Source organism: Echeneis naucrates, chromosome 7 (assembly GCF_900963305.1).
Source record: "Echeneis naucrates chromosome 7, fEcheNa1.1, whole genome shotgun sequence".
Lineage (NCBI taxonomy): Eukaryota > Metazoa > Chordata > Actinopteri > Carangiformes > Echeneidae > Echeneis > Echeneis naucrates.
The window spans coordinates 16,291,733-16,309,953 of record NC_042517.1 but is presented as its reverse complement, the minus strand read 5'-3'; the positions used below and the strand labels follow the sequence as shown (position 1 = coordinate 16,309,953).

Below are 18,221 nucleotides of genomic sequence, written 5' to 3'. Positions count from 1 at the left end.
TTATTATGTTTTGATCCAATTCTATATTATTTTAGTTGCAACTAAGCAATTAATTTCTTAAAAAATTAATGACACGTGACAAAAAGAGAAAAATAATATTATGACAGTTTTCTAACTTCTCATCTACTGACATGTGAAAAGTCTATTTTTTATTTTTGCTGTAACGCTCCGCCCTTTGGTCACCGCTGCTTAACACGTCATCAAAACGCGTTTGCGCGTGTGCGACTCCCTTAAGGATCGAGGTTGCTAATGGTGTATTGTCCGTGATATTTGTTTAAAATGCCCATGAAAGGACGGTTTCCGATCCGGAGGACCCTGGAGTACCTCCAGAAGGGAGACATCATCTTCAAAAACAGAGTCAAGATCATGACGGTGAATTACAACACACACGGAGACCTGAGCGACGGAGCAAGGTCAGAGCTAACAGCTAGCTGGCTGTTTATTTAGAAGCACAAGTTTATTATGTTGGCCTGTTTAAACTTAGTTACCATCGTGGTCTCCTCTAAGTGACCGATTGAGAAAAATCTGCTGAATTTATCAGAGATAAATCATCCACTAAAGATCCCCACCCACAAAAAAAAAAAAAAAAAAAAAAACGAAGCCAAACACTTGAAAATATCTCACATTTTTGGTTTCTCCAAAAAGTAACAAATGATGCCAAACTGAGTAACGAGGAAGAAACTAAAACGTGCATTTAACATTTAATATTTCACATTTAAGCAATAGATATAATTTCTGTAGAGGAAATGGAATCTATCACTGTTTAAGTGTACAGGACACTGTAGCATGAGAATGTGGACATCAGGCCCATTACACCTGACAGTATAAGTGACAGGAGGGTAAATACTTGGATTTAATGCCATATGATGCAGTGGTTAAAAAAGAAGTTCACAGTGATGGGGCCAGTTAAATTAAACATTCATGTTTTAGTTTATTTAGGACCCTTAAAACAACAGACCTCGCATTGGAAACAATTATTGCTTTGTGTTATATTTGTTGTATGAAAAAGAAAATATAACACTCGTGACACTTAGAAGATGCTACTGTTGCTAAAATATTCTCCATTTGTTTTTCAGGAAGTTTGTGTTCTTCAGTATTCCTCAGATTCAGTACAAAAACCCCTGGGTCCAAATAATGATGTTCAAAAATATGACACCATCGCCATTCTTGAAGTTCTACCTGGGTGCGTAACTTTCCACTGTGGTTTAACCTGTATTATTAAAACACTCAGTAGTTATTTTTTTTTTATTATTATTTGTTGTTGTTGTTAGTATTATTATTATTTCCACTTTAACTGTGAAATTCTATCCATATTGTCTCTTGTCTCTCGTGCAGATGACGGGGAGCAAGTGTTAGTGGATGTTGAAGGGAAGGATCACAAACAAATTTCACAGCATGTTAAGAAGATTTTGGGCAAATCAGAGTAAGATATTAAGTTATTTTCAAGAATGAAACATGTTTTGTGTCACTTTCATGGCTATATGTGTGAGATTAGGAATCTTTGGTGTTTGAACATTGTGAGGAATGTGGATGTAAGTTGGCTATTTCAGTTGGCTGATTCAAAATCAAATTAGAACATTTTACAAAATTGGGTTGGTTACGTTCTGTCTCTCAGATTTATTTGTTCAGGATGGTTTTCCTGACTCCTGGGCCAAGCGTTCGCTCATAGTGGGATTTGTTGGGACAAATAATACAAATAAATGAAATGCTGCACAAATAAAGTTTGGTCTAGACATTCTTTATATGTAAAGCACCATTTAAAAAAAGACAAACTCCATTATGATTTGGCGCTATTTAACAAAAATTTGACCTTTGTCTTTAACAGATATGTAGCCAGTATTTCTGTATTTATAAATAACATTTTTATACCTTTGTTTTATGACTGCCGTTTGAAAAATGACTTCTGTGAAAGTGATCCGCTCCTGTAGCAACCAGACCACCAATGCTTGTCTCTCTGTTCACAGAGAAGTGTTAAAGGCCGAGACACTCGCCAAGATGCAGGAGTCCAACCCTGCCAACTTTGGGCCAAAGAAGTACTGTCTGAGGGAATGTATCTGTGAGGTGGAGGGCCAGGTACCATGTCCTGGCACCACGCCACTGCCCAAAGAGATGACAGGAAAATATCGAGCCCAGATGGCAGCATCACAGGAGTAAGAAGCTGAGAGGGACAGAAGGATGTTGTTGATATACTGGACAATATTATTATTGGTTTTGTACATTTACGTGAAAGGACAAACAGTAAGTATGCTCAAGCTAATGGGGCCCACTATTCCATGTGCACTGAGGATTGTCTGTGCCTGGACTGACTAATTCACTCACTCCACCATAAATCCAGCACAAATGAAGTGAGTGTTGGCCAAGTTGGTGCTTAAAGCCAGGTTTGGACATCTTGACGTCAAACCTTCAGTTTTTATGTGATGTGATCGGGCTTAAGTTTTTGAGCTGAATATTTCAACGTTCCAAATGTCAAATAAATTTTAAATTGCCTGTGTGGCTGTAGCGACTAGTACCTTTTTTATGTAAAATTAAAAAAATATCTTTTTATTCATATGGCTGGCAGGATCAAAATTAGGTTGATTAGACACAGGGATGTCGCATTTATGAAAAAAAGAGAGACCATAATGGACTGTAGACAACTTTTATTTGTGCAGGGGTGAAATTTTCCTAAAGTCTGTGTCCAAAATGTTTTTTGCAGTAATGATTTTAAATGTAGAAGCATTAGTCAGATTACTTTGAGAGCTAACATCATCTTACACATGTGAAGAAGCTCTTCCAAGTTATTGATACTGTCACAAAACATTTAGTGTCGTTTTGCTCGGTCTTCTGTGGACATTGCAGCTAAGAAGCATGAGCTTAACGGACGACTAAAACACTTCAGTATATGAAGAGAAATAAGGAGTTTGGCTGGCAGGAAAGCACAATACAATTCATGTTAGGATTTACTTAGCTGCGCAGTGGATGATAATACTTGCTGGCGTTCATTCATTCATTCATTTTCTACTGCTTATCCAATTCCGGGTGGTGCTGGAGCCAATGAGGGTACAGCGGGCACTCTCACACTCAAACCTAAAGACAATTTATAGTAACTAATCAACCCAAACGTGCATTTTACTGGTGGGAGGAAACCCACGCATGCACAGGGAGAACATGCACACAGAAAGGGCCGGGAATCAGTCCACGACCGTCTTGTTATGGGGTACCAAAGCAAACCACTGTGTCGCCCTGCTGCCCTTGCTGGTTCATGTAGTGTATTTGTGTAAAGTGTTGCTTTGACCTTTAATTGTCAAATTCCTGTTCATACTGGAAATTCTGGTGCATTTATTGTTGACTTAAAGTTGCCTACAAGTTGACTTGAGAAGTAGTGTTTGGTATGTACATGAGCTAGCTCAATGAACTTTGAATTGACTTCTCAGATGAAACTACTGAACAGACAACATGCTTCACATACAGATCTTAGTCAACAACACAGTACAAGAGCAACATGTTGATGCAATCAGTTTCGTCTAAAAAAAAAAAAAAAAAAAAAAAAAAAAAAGGTTGAAAGCAGGAAGACAAGCTTGGCCATTAGCATGACAGAAAGACCAGCCAGCATCAAACAGCACTTGAAAGACATGTGGACATGTAACTCATGCGAAATCTTCAGTTGGATCAGTAGTGCCACTGTAAACAAGATCACAACCTGCAGGGATCAGTAGGATGTTGAAAGACTTTTGCTCACTCGGCTCACTCTAGCATTCAAGATGCACTTAAAAAAAAAAAAAAAGTTTGCTCTGTTTCAATCATGCAGATATTAAAATGTCTCTTAACAGGAAAAATTAAACACTCATTTGAATTCAGTTTTCACTGAAACTAAAACCAAAACAGTTTTTACAAAAACCTGTCATGGATATATTGTTTTAAACATATCTGCAATGATGAGCATTGTGATTATTGATCTAAAAGTGTGTCATTATAGTGATGATATAATAGATCAGCATCTCTAACTGACAAGGAACAAAAATGGATAAAATCTGTGTAATTAGCTGTTTAGTGTCCCTTTCCAAACTATGAGAAAGGTTTTGCAACAAAGACTGGTTTAACTGAACAAACGTCTAAATATATTTAATGATTACTTTCCTTCAAATACTACGCTGCACGACAACATACTCCCAAATCAAATTCTAGTTGAATTACAAGATGGATGTTTGGTCAAAGAATAATTCACGGTCCAGTTAGAAATGTCATGCATGGTTTGGTTCTTTGGCATTAGTTCATTATACAGCAGGAACTTCACAACCAGAAATTCAGTTGTAGGTGCAGTAGCACAATACCAGTAGTATCACGAAAATTAAGGAAACTCCACCAGTTAAAGTATTTTTACTTGCGTTGTGCTGCTGCATTTAAAAAGAAATGTAGTTTGAAGCCTTTTGTGCCTTCAGTAGGTGCTCCCATAAACTGATGAGTTCTTTAAGTGATGAAGCTGACAACTATTAAGGAATCTGGGGATGTGGATTTAGAAAGAGGTTTGCCATCTCTGTAACCTGCTCAACATCTTTGTTTGATGCTGCATTAAGCACTGCTTGTGTAACACAGCCATCCAATTGTGTTGTGGGTAATGTATGCAACAAGGTTTTGACGAGGAGGAAGAATGTGTGAAATTAAGGGCCATATCTCAGTTTCTTTTGTATCCACCTTTTATATTGTTATTTATCAGAGGAATGCTAAAATCGGTGGAGTCCTTTGGCTACGAAATGAAAAAGATTTATTACTGAACATTGGTCGAAAGCTCTCAGCTGTGGTTAAGTGTTTGGTCTTCACTCCGATTCTGCCAGAGAGCCAAATCACACATTCTGACTTCCACAAGACTCAATTCAAAGACCTGCCCTGTTAAGAAAATCCTTAGAGAAACATTCATTACACTGATAAAGCAGGGCTAATATCTTCAATAACACTTCCTGTACAAATGGATTTTCACTTGTGGTGCTAAAAAACTGTGCATGCTGGGACAGACTCCAGCTCTCTGCGACCCTGTGCAAGATCAGTGGTTTAGAAATTAATTTGGAAATGGAACACAGTCACTACAAGACTGCAGGCTTGTGTGCAGTTAATTTTAACCTAACTAAGCTAACTTCTCTGGTGCGGCAGACCTCACCCAATCTGAAGCTGGTGGGCTCATCAGTCATGTAAAGTGAGTAAGACTTGCAGGACTTGGTAAGTAGCAGGTGATCTGGGGGTAGGGGCTCATGAAGAGAAGGTGTCAGTGCTTCTTCTTTTGTTCCTGTAGGGTGTGCTGAAGCTCTCTCAGGTTCTCTGACAGGAGCTCTACCTCGTCGAGGCGGCCACTGTGCTTGGCATCAAAAATGTAGGCCCTAATGTTATCAATCTGCTGCAGCAGCAGTTCTTCCTCTATCATGTCCAAATCAGGCAAAGCATCATCATCATCTTCATCAAAGGGGTTGGTTGAGACTCCTGGAGAATTCCCAGAAGCCTCCATGAAAGGATTTCCTGGGTCAGTGTCATTATCGTCCTCCTCAAAGGGGTTTCCTGGTATAGCATCGGCTTGCTTATCTTCCTCATCGTCTTCATCAAAGGGGTTGTATTCTTTCTTTCCATTGGTTGCTTCTTTGTGTTCTTTCTTGATGTCTTCAAAGAAAGGATTGGATGGATCTTCTTTAATGGGAGAGTCATCTTCATCGAAGGGGTTAAGGGAGGTGCTGCTCTGTCCTTCACCACCAGGTGGAGTTACATGCCCCCCTAAGCTCCTCAGCCTGGGAGGTGACTCCTCCTGTGAGCTGAGAGCAGGGAATGCTCTTACTGATGACGGGCTCTGAGCTTTGGGCGTCAGAGCCTCTGTTTCAGTGTCTAGCTCAACCTGGAAGCCCCCCGCTGGGCTAATATCCAGAGATCTTTCCCAGGTGATGGAAGGCAAGGTGGAGCCCACAGCAGGCCCCCGGTTCTCCCTCTCTTCCCTTTCACGGGCCTCCAGGTGACTCAACACGCCTTGCTGAAGGTTCTCTTCCTCAGCCAGCTTTTGGGAGAGAGCGATGGCCAGGCTGGTCTGCTGCTGGTCGTATTCATCCTGTAATTGACGCAGGTTCTCTTCCAACATGGCAACCTCATCACTTCTCTTGGCCTCCCGTGCTTGACGGAGAAATGACTGAATGTTTGTAATTTGCTGGAGAAGGGGGTCTTCCAGCTCGCTGTGGGTATGTACAGCGTCTGCGGAAGGCAGCCAACCACCTGCTTTGGTCATGCGTGGTGCTCTGGGAGCCCGTGGCAGCTCTCCGTTGGTACTGACAGGTGGACGGTTTCTCTCAGACTCTTGCCTCCTCTTCAGGACCTCCTGTGCTGCCTGTTGATCAGTCAAGCATTTACTTTAAGTTAAATTTTTCACTCCAAATATCGAGAGAGACAAATCACTTCCCATTCTCACCTGTCTCTCTTGCTGGAGTCTCTTTTCCTGTTCTTGTTTCCTTTTTTCTTTCAGCTCTTCATACTTCTCCTTAGTGGGCAAAGACATGAGACCTAATAGCTTCTCCTGGAACAGGGAGGACGCACAGATTAAACAAATGCATGGAAAACATGGGTCTGGAGGAGAGGCATGTATAGCAGAAATTCTGAATTCTTGAAGGATACTTTAGAGTACACAATTTAAGTCCTGCCTGAACTGTTCCACTAAATTCTTATTCAAACAGGGTGACATCTTGAGTAGAAACAAAAGGCCCAGGGAGCTCATCAAATGGGCGGTATATCCTATTATAGATAATATTCTTTACTAGTCTACTTTGGTAAAGAAGCCTGCACGGGGAGCTAAATTAAAGGTGTCTAACACTATTTTAACAGTTCCATTCTTAAAATGAAAAAACAAAACAAAAACAACAACACACCCTTCTCGACATTCAGAAGCGAACAGAATGACATTTGGAGGGAGGACGTTATCCCCCCAACTTTTTTCATGCTGAGTACTTTCTGAATTCGGTCTCACCTGAACAAATAGTGTGGCTGTATATCGGATCATCTTCTGCAGCTGGAGCGCCTTTGGATGTGGTGGTGGATTATCTTTGACTCCCAGCGTTAAAATCTTCTTGCTGGCAAGAAAACCGAGAACTCAATGACCTTGTCAAACATTTAACAAGCGCGATGAAGCGTTTCCACTGAATTCTATTACTGAGGACTGATGAGTACCTTAGTGCATCAATTAGTTCATAGTATTTCTGTACTTCCAGTCGCAGTCCACCAGCAGTATCAAGATTGTATGTGGTTTCTCCGGCACTGTGGGAGCATACAGCCATGATGGTAAGCAAAAAGTAAATAAGTAAAAATTCTAAAATGAGCTTATGTACTTTGTAAATAGGGCTTACTTGAGAGACTCTGCCATTCTGATGTATTCTGGGGCCTTTTCATCCACTTTCTCCATGCACATCCTCAGTCTCTGGCAGGAAGACAAGTTTTCAGAAAATGAACAGGAACCCCCCCCCCCAAAAAAAAAAAAAACAAAAAAAAAAACAAAACAAAACACTGCTTGACAGGAAGGATACAATAGAGTAAACATGAGACCACTTGAAAAGAAAAAACAGGATCCACATCACTAAAGCCAAGACCAAAACAACAGGCAGATTGTTCTGAGTTCTGCAATGATCCTGTCCATGTTGTTTCATTTACCAACCTCATAGAGTTTCACTATATCAGGCACATGGTCCTTCTCTTCCAGCTTCTGCTGTCTCTTCAACAGAGTGTCCATACAGTGGTGACAGCAGCGGATCTTCTCATCATCCTTTTCTTCCAGCATGGAGGTTACACTACTCAGGCTGCTGATGCTGCCTCTCCTGGAGCCCATACCCCCACTGCCACCTCCTGCCGGGGAAGACTGGGACTGGCCAGGGCTTCCATGTACACACAGAGCTTCTCGTGTCCCATTGATCAGCTTTTCTGCGCAGACACACAAAGCAAAGAGACATTACAGCATTGGGACCCACACAGCTATATGCAAGTTGGTGGTTCAGAAATTTTTTTCCTACATACGGGCTAAAGGTAGGGGGACAAATTCCATGCACTTCCTACACATGATGGACCCACAAAGACGACAGTGGTGCCGTCTGTTCCGAATGTTGAACTTGTTTCCACAGTCAGGACAGAATGGGACATCTGAGTCATTCACCCAAGAAACTACAGACTTCTCTATGGCTGTAAAGGAGGGTGAACACTCAGTTTATAATATTACATAAATCATTTATATACATAGAAGTCATGGAAACACAAGAACAAACCTCGAATTTTGGCAGCATCTGAGTTCACCCTATCAAACGATGTCAGCTGAAACGATAGTTTTCATGGAAAATTAATGACAGCTTAGCCCATCTCAAATCTGACTTCAAACCATAACCCCAGAGTAGGTGGAAAATTATGGCTTGAATAGGTTTTGCTGTTGTAAGCGCACCTTTTCCAGTCTAATGATGAGCTTGTTGACCTCAATGACATAATGATCTATCCTGGCTGCCCGGTGTTTTTTAAATACATCCAGGTGACTTCTAGTTGCTCCTACAAAAGAAAGACAAGAATTATTGTTCATACATACACTTACTTAATAATGGTAAAAATAGCAATGGCACCAATATACAAGTCTTACCCAGTTCCTGAGGCTCCCACATATAGGGATCCACACCACCATAGTAGAAGGACTCATAGCTACCAGTATCTGGTCGGTCATCTCCATCTCTCTTTAAAAGCTTGTCTTTAGCTTTTTTCGCTTTTTGAACCAAACCTGTTCATAAAGAAAATGGGAGACGATTGACTCTTGACCTGAAAATATATATAGTACACACTATAGCTGATCAATATTTTACAGCGCTAAATCATTCCTTTCTTTCTATTTTTTTTTTTTTTTCAGATTTTTTTTTCCTCCCTCCACACCAGGATATTCTGCCAGTAGATCCAGTTTCCCCAGGGCCACTATCAATGTACTGCAGTGTGCTTTAATCTCTTCAAACTATAGCCAATAAGCAGCTTTCTAAAGTAGATGTCTTGTTTAACTGTTATTGTTATTTTTTTATGACACTGCATTTTTGCACAAGAACCATTTGTGACTGTGAGCAGAGTCTACATATACATGGGACTCACTTTTAAGCTGCCCCCTGACATGGCGGTCATCCCCAGAGTGCTCCTCTTCATAATGGCCTTGGAGTTGGTAAAATGACTGAAGATCTTTCAAGCAAAGTGGGCAAAGAAAGCCCTCCTTCACTTCACCTGTCCCCTCAAAGGGGGAATGGTAGCTGGAGGCCATGATAGTAATCACCTGTGGTGTTAGAAAAGAGCTGCAAGGTGGAAGGATCCTAATTTGGTCCACATGTCATTGGGTGTGCAACACTCCTCCTGTTAGCTCCATCTTGCCAGGCAGAATCCTTCAACTGTGAAAGGTAGGACAAAGCAGACAACTCAAACTTAAGAAAATCCACACATGAATTTAAGTTCATTTAGGGAATTCATATTAACTGTCAACCCCACATGCTCCTCTATGTCAATCTACGAATGCATCATTCACTGTGGTGACACAATGTGACTTTTTCACAGACTGACAAAGTTGTTGCAGACGATTGTGAGGGTGAGAAATAGTTAGTTTTCTTAGAATACGTCAGCATCACATCAGCTGTACTGAGTAACATTGAAGAAGACAAAGATTACATTTTTGTTCTAGGTTCTAACTAGGCGTCGTTACTGCATACAGAGTTTTATGAAACACCTTAAGGTGCTTGACCTTGCTGACATTGTCTTTGATGAGCTCATCCAGCGTTGACTGGAAGTTCATTTACCCAACCAATAGATTTTATCTACCACTAATACCACCTAGGGAGTTCACCCTAGGAATTACTTGGGTTCAAATCACCAGCCAAAGAACAGAGTTCGTGTTGGAACAGGACGTGGTTCCAAGAAAAAAATCTTTATTTGTAATGCAAATCAATATTATTAATTTTAAAAAGAAAAAAGGTAATACGTGTTTTCATACGAAAAAAGGCAAACCACCAGCAGTGCTCAGCAACTGGAAAGGGTAACAAAAACTAGCGGGTGAATTAACGACAAATAACCAAAGCACAAACAAAAAAAAACACAACAAATAACAACAACAACAACAACAACCACCACCACCAATATAGAAAACCAAATGGACAAAATAACCACAACTTTGAACCCAATCAAATTAAAACTTACAAAAAAAAGTAGGCCAATAGACAGCAAACAAAGGCAGAATAGAATCAAGATATATTAATAGCACAAAAGCAAAAATGTAACTCCAAACTAAATATATGGACATAAATATTCAAAACAAAAATGGTCATACAATTACACAGGGCACCGAATGGAAAAGCAAAGCAATCCACACAAAATCAATCAAACTAAAACAAATTGACTCAACTCCACATTTAGGACCGGCTTCCGGCGGCTGCCAGCAGACCGACACACACCCGAGTGCAGACCCACCAGCCGTAGAGGCCACAAATAGCGGCAGGCAGCGCCCACCAAGCAGAGCGGTCGGGGCTCAGGGTTCTGTTAGCATCTGGGGCTAACAGAGCCACGTTAGGGGGGTGACATCAACGTCGCACCGACCATCTAACGTGGCGAAAATCACGAAGCGCCGGCCAAACAGCTAAAAAAAATATAGCTTCAACTGTGCGGCCACTGCATGCTTACCTGCAACCGGTGGGATGTTGCAAATAAGAAGCGAGGCAGCCGAAAGTGGGTGTAATCTAAAGCCCAAGAGCAAGACAGAAAGAGATGGACACTGTCTCTCTTTAAAGGGTGGCCCCAGCTGTGATTGGACTGAGAAACAATACAGCAGGTAGGACGGACAGCTATCCTGCTACAGCGACGTTAGCCGGACGATGCTAGCTGCGGCTCTCGCTTTCTGTTGACGTCGTTTCTCCAATCTTGTGATTCAAAACGACGGAATAAATAACTTCCGACTTCGTTACGCACAAATACTCACGGACTTTTCATCACGAAGGGTCACCTGCACTTACAAGTGAACAATGACTGTGTTGTTGACAGCTCGGGCTCCCTGACAGCTCGACAACATCAGCGGCAGCAGCCTGGTCATGTGATTAGCGGTCGGTTTGTACAAGACGCGAAGAAGGACAAACAGCACGAAACGCGAATCCACGGTCTCCGCTGAATCAACATGACATTTTTGGCTGATGGCGTGAGCTGAGAAATGACCGCTTTTTTGTGGCTTCCTTAGCGTGAGACAATTCAAGTTATATTACTATTATTTAACCTTGAGGCTCTGTAGTATAGAGGGAAAATCTAGTTTCAAGACTTTCAATATTTTCTGCTCGGTTTATAGTTTTACAAACAATATTTTTCCATCGCTCTGTAGATACATAGACTGGGAAACGGAGGGAAGATGTAGTGTGCAGTTTTAATATTTAATTTTTGTTTAGTGCTTCATATAATTTTGAATGTTGTAATGTTTGACAAATGCGGTATAAGCAGACAGACAATGTGCTCCTACAACACAGACGGGTGATTTTCTGATTTGTCCACTTTTTAAATGCATTTAATTATCTAAATATGTGGGGGGGAAGTAAAGCCCCTGAGGGTGAATATTACTATTTTATATTCCTACCTGAGTAAGTGTTGGTCTTAAAAGTTTGTGCATGAAATATAATTAACAGATATGAGATAATATTCACATTCCCGCTGAATTATCTGTCAGTCCATGGGACGCTTTGTTGTTGGACCTGAAACTAATCTTTTTGTTTATGCGTGTGGTTGTGTGTGTGTGTGTGTTTTCCACTGGAGCATTTCTCTCTCCTTAGCTCTCATGAATAATTTGCATATTTATCAGGCCTGCAGACAGCTGCTCCCAAGGCTGTGATGGAATAAACCCAATTAAACGGAGAAGAGGATACCTGACACTCTGTCTGCAGCTGAAGTGCGGTAATCACTCTAGATGAGGCTAATGCAGAGATAGCAGAGATGCTGCTTTGTTGAACAACACACTAATTAGACTTAGTTGGATCGATCCAGCACTTCAATAGATCTTAGCTCAATGAGAGCCTGTATTCACCGCAACTAAAGCAAATTCTACGCTCTTACCAGTTCGACTTGTTAAACAAACGCATTAGTGGCGTAGCCTTTCATTTAAAGCATTAGGTGAGATGGACGTTATCAATGCGTTAATGTGTATAAAACAATAACCGACACGTTTTATTTGCTGTGGTATTCATTATATTGTACATAAAAAGAATAAGACACACACAGAGACAGTGAAATGGATTTCTATGCGTAAGTGTAAACGTCGCCACTTTTATTCAATTCCAGCATGTACTGCACTGACCGAGGTGTGTTTCCTCACAGAGGCGACATCGCAAAAGCCAGTAAACGAATGCTTTCATCCTTGGACTTGTTTTCAAAATAAGTAGCATGATTAACAGAACACGTACCAAATAAGGCCGGTGCAATAATTGTAATAATATTTGCTCACTGGTAAAGTTCAGCATAGACATCCACTCTTATGAAAACCATATTTACAGCGATATTATCACTTTGGAGGAAAATCGCACACAAGCGCCCAGAGGACACAAACAGCTGGCGAATGATGATGGCACGGTTATTAACTACCAAAAAAAGGGAAAACGGGCACGAAAAAGATTAAATGATGGCAATAATTTTTCTTTTTTTTTTTTTAATAATTAGCGATGGTCACTTCATTTACACATTTATTTGTTTACAATACAGCAGTAAAGCACAGGAGAGCCTATTTCCATGAACCTACTCTTCCACTAAATCCTCCTCAGGTGCAAATCTTTTCCCCGGGTGTTGTCTCTTCTCCTCGGCATGACTCTTGTTAATGCTGTCTAAAAAGTCGAGCAGCAGACTCGTCTTGCTGCAGCTCGTAGGATCCAAAACATCACATGGGCTGTTTGAGCCTAAATCCGGACTTGAGATATCCCATAGTCGTTTTCCGGGGTGCTGACGCTTTTCAAAGTCTGGGAGGTCTTCGTCTCCAACGGCGTCTCCGTCCCAGTCCTCGTCGCCGTCCTCCTCCTCCTCCTCCTCCTCCTCCTCCGGAGAGCGCTTACCGGGGTGCTGGCGTTTGCTGTGCAGCACCAGGTAGCGCTTTCCTGGGTGCTGCCGTTTAGAAAGTCCACTCAGAAATATGACGGGGCCGTCAGAAAGGTGGCCCATCGTGGAGCGCTTTCCCGGGTGCTGCCTTTTCTGGAGCCCCGTGAGCAGATGCATGTCGTCTTCGCGCTTCCCCGGGTGCTGCCTCCTCTGGACCTCCAAGTACTGATCGTCCTCGTCGTCTTCTCTCTTACCCGGATGCTGTCGCTTGTCCAAATCCTCGCCGTACCTCTTACCGGGATGCTGCCGTTTTAACACCCATTCAGGCTGAGAGTAGTGTCCATCTGGAGGGAGAAAAAGAGCGTTCATCCCCATCACCCAGGGACTTCAATGAAACCCTGAACCTGCTGAAATGGGTTTGGATCGCGCGTAAAACACGCACAAATAAGCGTAGCTGCCGGTCCACATCCCACGCGCCACACAAAACTGGAAATTGACTCTTTCCCCCATTCAAAATTTTTCAAAGCACATCTAATAACATTGTTTTTTACGATTATTCATAGTTATGCAAGTGGAGAGAAAAGTCCGTGTCAAGTTCAGAACTGCTTTGGCCATTTTAGTTTACCACACACACAGGTTGAAACGTCAAACAAAAAAAAAACAAATGTCCAAGTGGAGTACAAACCTTAAAATAGTTAAATAAAATGAAACTTTCTGGATTAAATAAACTCCTGCCTGCTTAATTCTCAGACATCCACATTTTATACGCACCGTTTTCATCGTGAATCTTCTTCAGGATGGATCTTAACAGAAGGTTTTCTGCTCTCTGCAGGACGATGTCGTCTATAGTCCTCCGGTCCGTCTCATCCTCAGCATGGACACCTTGTCCTCCACATACCGCCAAGTTGCAGAGCACCAGAGAAGCCAAGATGAGGAGACATGTCGACTTCATGGTAAGTTTAGTAGTTGGTCTGTTGGATAAATGGGAGACGGTCCATGAGAAATAGATTGTAGAAATGGATCTGATGCGAGAGAAGAGTGAAGTGGTCCATAAACACGTAGCTAAACTGCACAAAGTGATTTTACTTATAACTACATACATCCCATATAAAATACAACTGGCTTCATCTTGAATTGGCCATTCTTCTTGGAGCTGTTGGATATCGTTTAATTTCGATTTCAACAAAATCTCCAAGTAGCGGCAGAACAAACAGAGAGAAAAAACAAACTGAAAGCCAGAAAGGAATTTGAAAAAAACAGAACCACACAGATACGCTTGGGCATGTTTTTTTAAAACAATTCATTGTGATAGTTTATTTTAAAGTGTGCCAGACTCACCTGGGGGGGGGGTCCAGATTCTTCACTATCCCCGGCAGTGGTGATAGATGCTCTCAGCCTCCTTCAGCTGTTGGTGACCCGCAGAGGCCGAGTCTAGAGGTATGAGCAGATAACTTTCAGTCTCAGCATTTATACTTACCAGTCACTGTCGTCACGCCAACTGGAGTCATTTTTCAGGATCCCTCGTCCACATTGATGTCACCGAGTCGTGCGCAACTGGAGTTGGTGAATGATCTCCCTGTGGAGGCCAAATTTGTCATTTGAAAAACAAATAAATGGATGAGCCTGAGATAGACATACTACATAATGAGTGGAAAAGATAGATTCATTCATTTATCCACACTAACTTTCATAATCATTTTCCATTTGAGTTGAACGGCTTTTTATTTGTCATAGATAAATATTAATCAATAAAAAAAAAAATTGATTGATTGATTTTGATGTTTGCAACTGAGATGAGGGCGTACTGTAAATGGTCTGAATATCTAGACATGAAATCTCTCATGGGGCGCCAGTAAAGGCGATGTGTCCGTATTTTTCATAAATATCCTAAGGTCACAGGACTCAGGGGGAGAGCTGAACCCATCTGCTTCTTCTGAGGGATGCACTTTCCGGTCACGATTCAGCACAGCTCAGTGTACGAGGTGGACATGTTTGGTGTTTTATCAAACAGCCAGAAAAACCACAGGGTGGTAACTTTTAAACATCTCCATTGAAGATATATGCTGTTTACCCTGAGTGTATATTTCTACTCCAAGACTTTTTTTTTTTTAGGGGCGGGGGGCTGCACCAGAAGAGCAAATGAAAAAGTTTCAAATAAACTGCGCATCAGTTCAGTCTTTGATTTGTTGTCAGACAGTTTTTAAACTAAATCTCTGGATATATAAACAGGAGTTTATATGAGATAGCAGGAGATCTACTCAGCATATGTGTGCATCACACAGATGCGCAAATGTGTGTGTGTCTGTGTGGTCAAAATGACTGTCCCACTTTCTCAGAGTTGTACTTCAAGATGTCAATTGCCATAAATAGCACAAACCATTTTTACGTAAGTGTTATTTTTCCATCCAGGCATGTCTGATGTGGTTTGCTGAGGACTGAAAGCGTCAGCTGATGTCCACTCTCTAAAAAAGATCTGTTCAACAAGAATGATGTCCATGATGACATGGAAGTGGACGGAAACACTTTTTCTGTCCCAGATGAACATCAGGTTAGTTCCCTTGTGTTTTCACAACTGAGCTGGTCATGTGTACGGAGAAATTTTGTGTTGAACTGGCTCAATTTCAGAGCAGGTTTAGAATATGACCGTCATATGACTTATACTGTTGAGCACCTGTGAACTAACGCACGAGTCCCATGCCTTAATATAAATAGAAAAAAAATTAACTCTATGAAATTCACTGTGGATGAATCCTGTTCCGTTAAGAAGAGTCAAATCACTTCAGCAGTCAGATGAACTCTTTCAAAGCGACACTCGCTCCTTGGTGAATGTCTGTGTGAATGGAATTGACCGTGTAATGTCATAATTATTTGCTTTCAGCGAGCTGCCATATCCAATATTTCAAGTGAGTCTTGACTCCTCTCAAGCCAGCAGTTAAACTCATCAGTAATACGGTGGAAATCATTAGGAATGCATCATTATTGACTCTTATTTCAAATTCTTAAGGATTGTTAACCCAAAAACTTAATTGTCTTTGTAAGGAAACTATAGAAATATCTGTTTAACATTCCTTGTGAAAATGAGAATATAACCCCTGAAGAGGGGAGTTTTGCATTTTAGTATTCTAAAACTCACCATTCTTCTACAGGGAAAATTCCTTTTTAAAAAATGAGCATTTAAACCCGACTAGCCTGAAGTCCACATCTCCTTCCTCAGCTCATGTCAGTTATAGTGGGAAGGAGGGCAAATAATTCCCAATGAGACTAAATTTTCTGCCTGGGAGTGATTTCTATTTTGCACTGAATTGTCCAAGACAAACACAGAAAGCCATAGCTGCACAATTAAGACATGTCAGAGAAGGATTCCACACCTGCCTATGACTCATGTATGTCCTCTCCCTCCTATTAGCGTGTAACGGCTTGCCCAAAGGAACCAATTAATTGCCCCGGAGAGTGTATATGTTGGATTTTAAGGCCAACACGTGAAAGTCTGCAGTGAATGAATGGTCCTGATTTTGAAGGTCTGTGATTAAAATACACCCTCCCTCTTGAGTCATTCTGCATTCAAAAGCCTCGCTATCAGTCTTTCAGAGCTGAGAGACCATAACAATTAGTATTCTGGTCAGTATTATTTAGCAGATGCACTGCGGGAGAGGACAGGTTAAGGATACAGCCTGGAAGAAAATGGTAAGACTCATTAGCCTTTGGCAGCTTTGGCAGTATGTATCAGGCTGCCTGTCATCCTGTATTCAGATTCATGCTGCACTGTTGAGCCACATATTGAGCCACACAGGTTGCCATGTTCGCTGTAGCATCGCCTCATCGATGATCGCAATGGCATCAGTGATCTTTTGTTTTAGGTCAGTGACGTCCCGTATCTTTGTTTGATACACAATATCTGTACACAGAAAGAAGTCCAGCGGAGTGATATCTGGCGAACGAGGTTGCCAGGGTGTTGGGTTACCTATTCAACAGGGAACCTGAAATACACAAATGCAGTGTGTTTTTTATTGTAAAGAGACTTTATGGGCACCCTGTATATGTTATTTTGGATGAGCAGGTTTTCTGAAATCCCAAAGCTGTTTTTCTTGAGACTAATATACGAATAAATCCAACTTAAAAATCTGGCTGATCGTACTACTACATCAAAAAACGGTATATTGTGGCAGAGCTGAATACCTTCACTGAAATACAGTCAGGCTCAGGATATTTAAAATACACCAGTTTAGAATATTTTAAGCAACCACCAAAAATTCGTCGACAGCCTGACCGCAGGCTCTCAGATTACGGGAGTCTTGATTCCTACAGGATCCTGACAAGTCCTGAGGACTTTCATGTCTCTGTTTTGACAAAATGCTCAAAGAAATAACAACAAGTTCACAAAGTTATTACGCTAAACATAAGAAAAAATCTTTTTTTGTACAGCTGTACAACAATTGTGACTGGAGCCTCAAAAAATGCTTATAACAATAAGCCCTTCTGGGTGGTGATTATAGATTTATGTTCAATTCGTTTCTTTCATCTTGTAATAATTCCTAGCAGTATAAAAGCTGTTACTTTTAGTCCTTCAGTGAAACTCAGGACACGTTTGTGAGTATTGAATCTTTTTTTAATCAATGAAATAATTTTTGAAGAGTAATTTCACAAATTTTGTACATTACATTAATGCCTGTTTTAATGTGATGTTACACTTTCAAAAAGTACTTATGTATTAAAGGAACAAGTGGTTGTAATTTTCTCTTCTCTTCTATTTCACTGCCCTGATTATTTCACTGATATATGAGTATATGAGCTATGAGTGAGCTTTGAGTGATTGTACACCATAATACATAGTTTGCGTCAGTAAATTGTTTATACAGTGACACGAGTCTCACACAGTGGCATAGTGGTTAGTGCTGTTGCCCCACAATAAGAAAGCTGCAGGTTTGGTTCCCGGGAGTTTGCATGTTCTCTACATGCGTGTGTGGGTTTCCTCCCACCGTCCGTTTGGTTAACATGTGACTCCAAATAATCCGTAGGTCTGAGTGTGAGTGTGAGCAGTTGTTGGTCTCTGTCCGTCTCTGTGTGTTGGCCCTGTGATGGACTGGCGACCTGTCCAGGGTGGACCCCGCCCTCACCCAGAGTGAGCTGATGAATGAATACTCCACTCACAGTCCGGATTATTTTAAGATGAAGAAGAATAAAAA

General features: G+C 41.3%; 3 protein-coding genes and 1 long non-coding RNA gene across 6 annotated transcripts; 2 read left to right on the top strand and 2 right to left on the bottom strand.

The window, feature by feature from the left end:
• The first annotated feature begins 279 nt into the window (after window positions 1-279).
• Window positions 280-3,508, top strand: mrps25 (mitochondrial ribosomal protein S25). The gene is made up of 4 exons (XM_029506152.1): window positions 280-413; window positions 1,077-1,183; window positions 1,336-1,423; window positions 1,965-3,508. The coding sequence occupies exons 1-4, from the start codon at window positions 280-282 to the stop codon at window positions 2,152-2,154; spliced, it is 519 nt and encodes a 172-aa protein (XP_029362012.1). The 3' UTR covers window positions 2,155-3,508.
• Window positions 2,610-11,069, bottom strand: rbsn (rabenosyn, RAB effector). Of its 3 annotated transcripts, none has more exons than XM_029506147.1 (12): window positions 10,992-11,069; window positions 9,097-9,383; window positions 8,606-8,740; window positions 8,417-8,517; window positions 8,247-8,292; window positions 8,002-8,163; window positions 7,646-7,908; window positions 7,341-7,411; window positions 7,165-7,251; window positions 6,965-7,067; window positions 6,413-6,517; window positions 2,610-6,331 (listed from the first exon to the last, which is right to left on the bottom strand). In XM_029506147.1, exons 2-12 carry the CDS (start codon window positions 9,257-9,259, stop codon window positions 5,237-5,239), a joined length of 2,331 nt encoding a protein of 776 aa, XP_029362007.1. In that variant the 5' UTR covers window positions 9,260-9,383; window positions 10,992-11,069; the 3' UTR covers window positions 2,610-5,236. The 3 variants fall into 3 exon arrangements, with proteins under 3 accessions (XP_029362007.1, XP_029362009.1, XP_029362008.1); XM_029506149.1 differs by having other exon boundaries at window positions 10,663-11,055; XM_029506148.1 differs by having other exon boundaries at window positions 10,958-11,043.
• Window positions 10,802-14,504, top strand: LOC115046054 (uncharacterized). Its single transcript, XR_003840912.1, has 3 exons — window positions 10,802-11,210; window positions 11,819-11,910; window positions 13,871-14,504. It is a non-coding gene; the product is annotated as an uncharacterized LOC115046054 (long non-coding RNA).
• trh (thyrotropin-releasing hormone) lies at window positions 12,263-14,445 on the bottom strand. The gene is made up of 3 exons (XM_029506150.1): window positions 14,377-14,445; window positions 13,810-14,009; window positions 12,263-13,382 (listed from the first exon to the last, which is right to left on the bottom strand). The coding sequence occupies exons 2-3, from the start codon at window positions 13,988-13,990 to the stop codon at window positions 12,745-12,747; spliced, it is 819 nt and encodes a 272-aa protein (XP_029362010.1). The 5' UTR covers window positions 13,991-14,009; window positions 14,377-14,445; the 3' UTR covers window positions 12,263-12,744.
• Window positions 14,505-18,221: the final 3,717 nt, after the last annotated feature.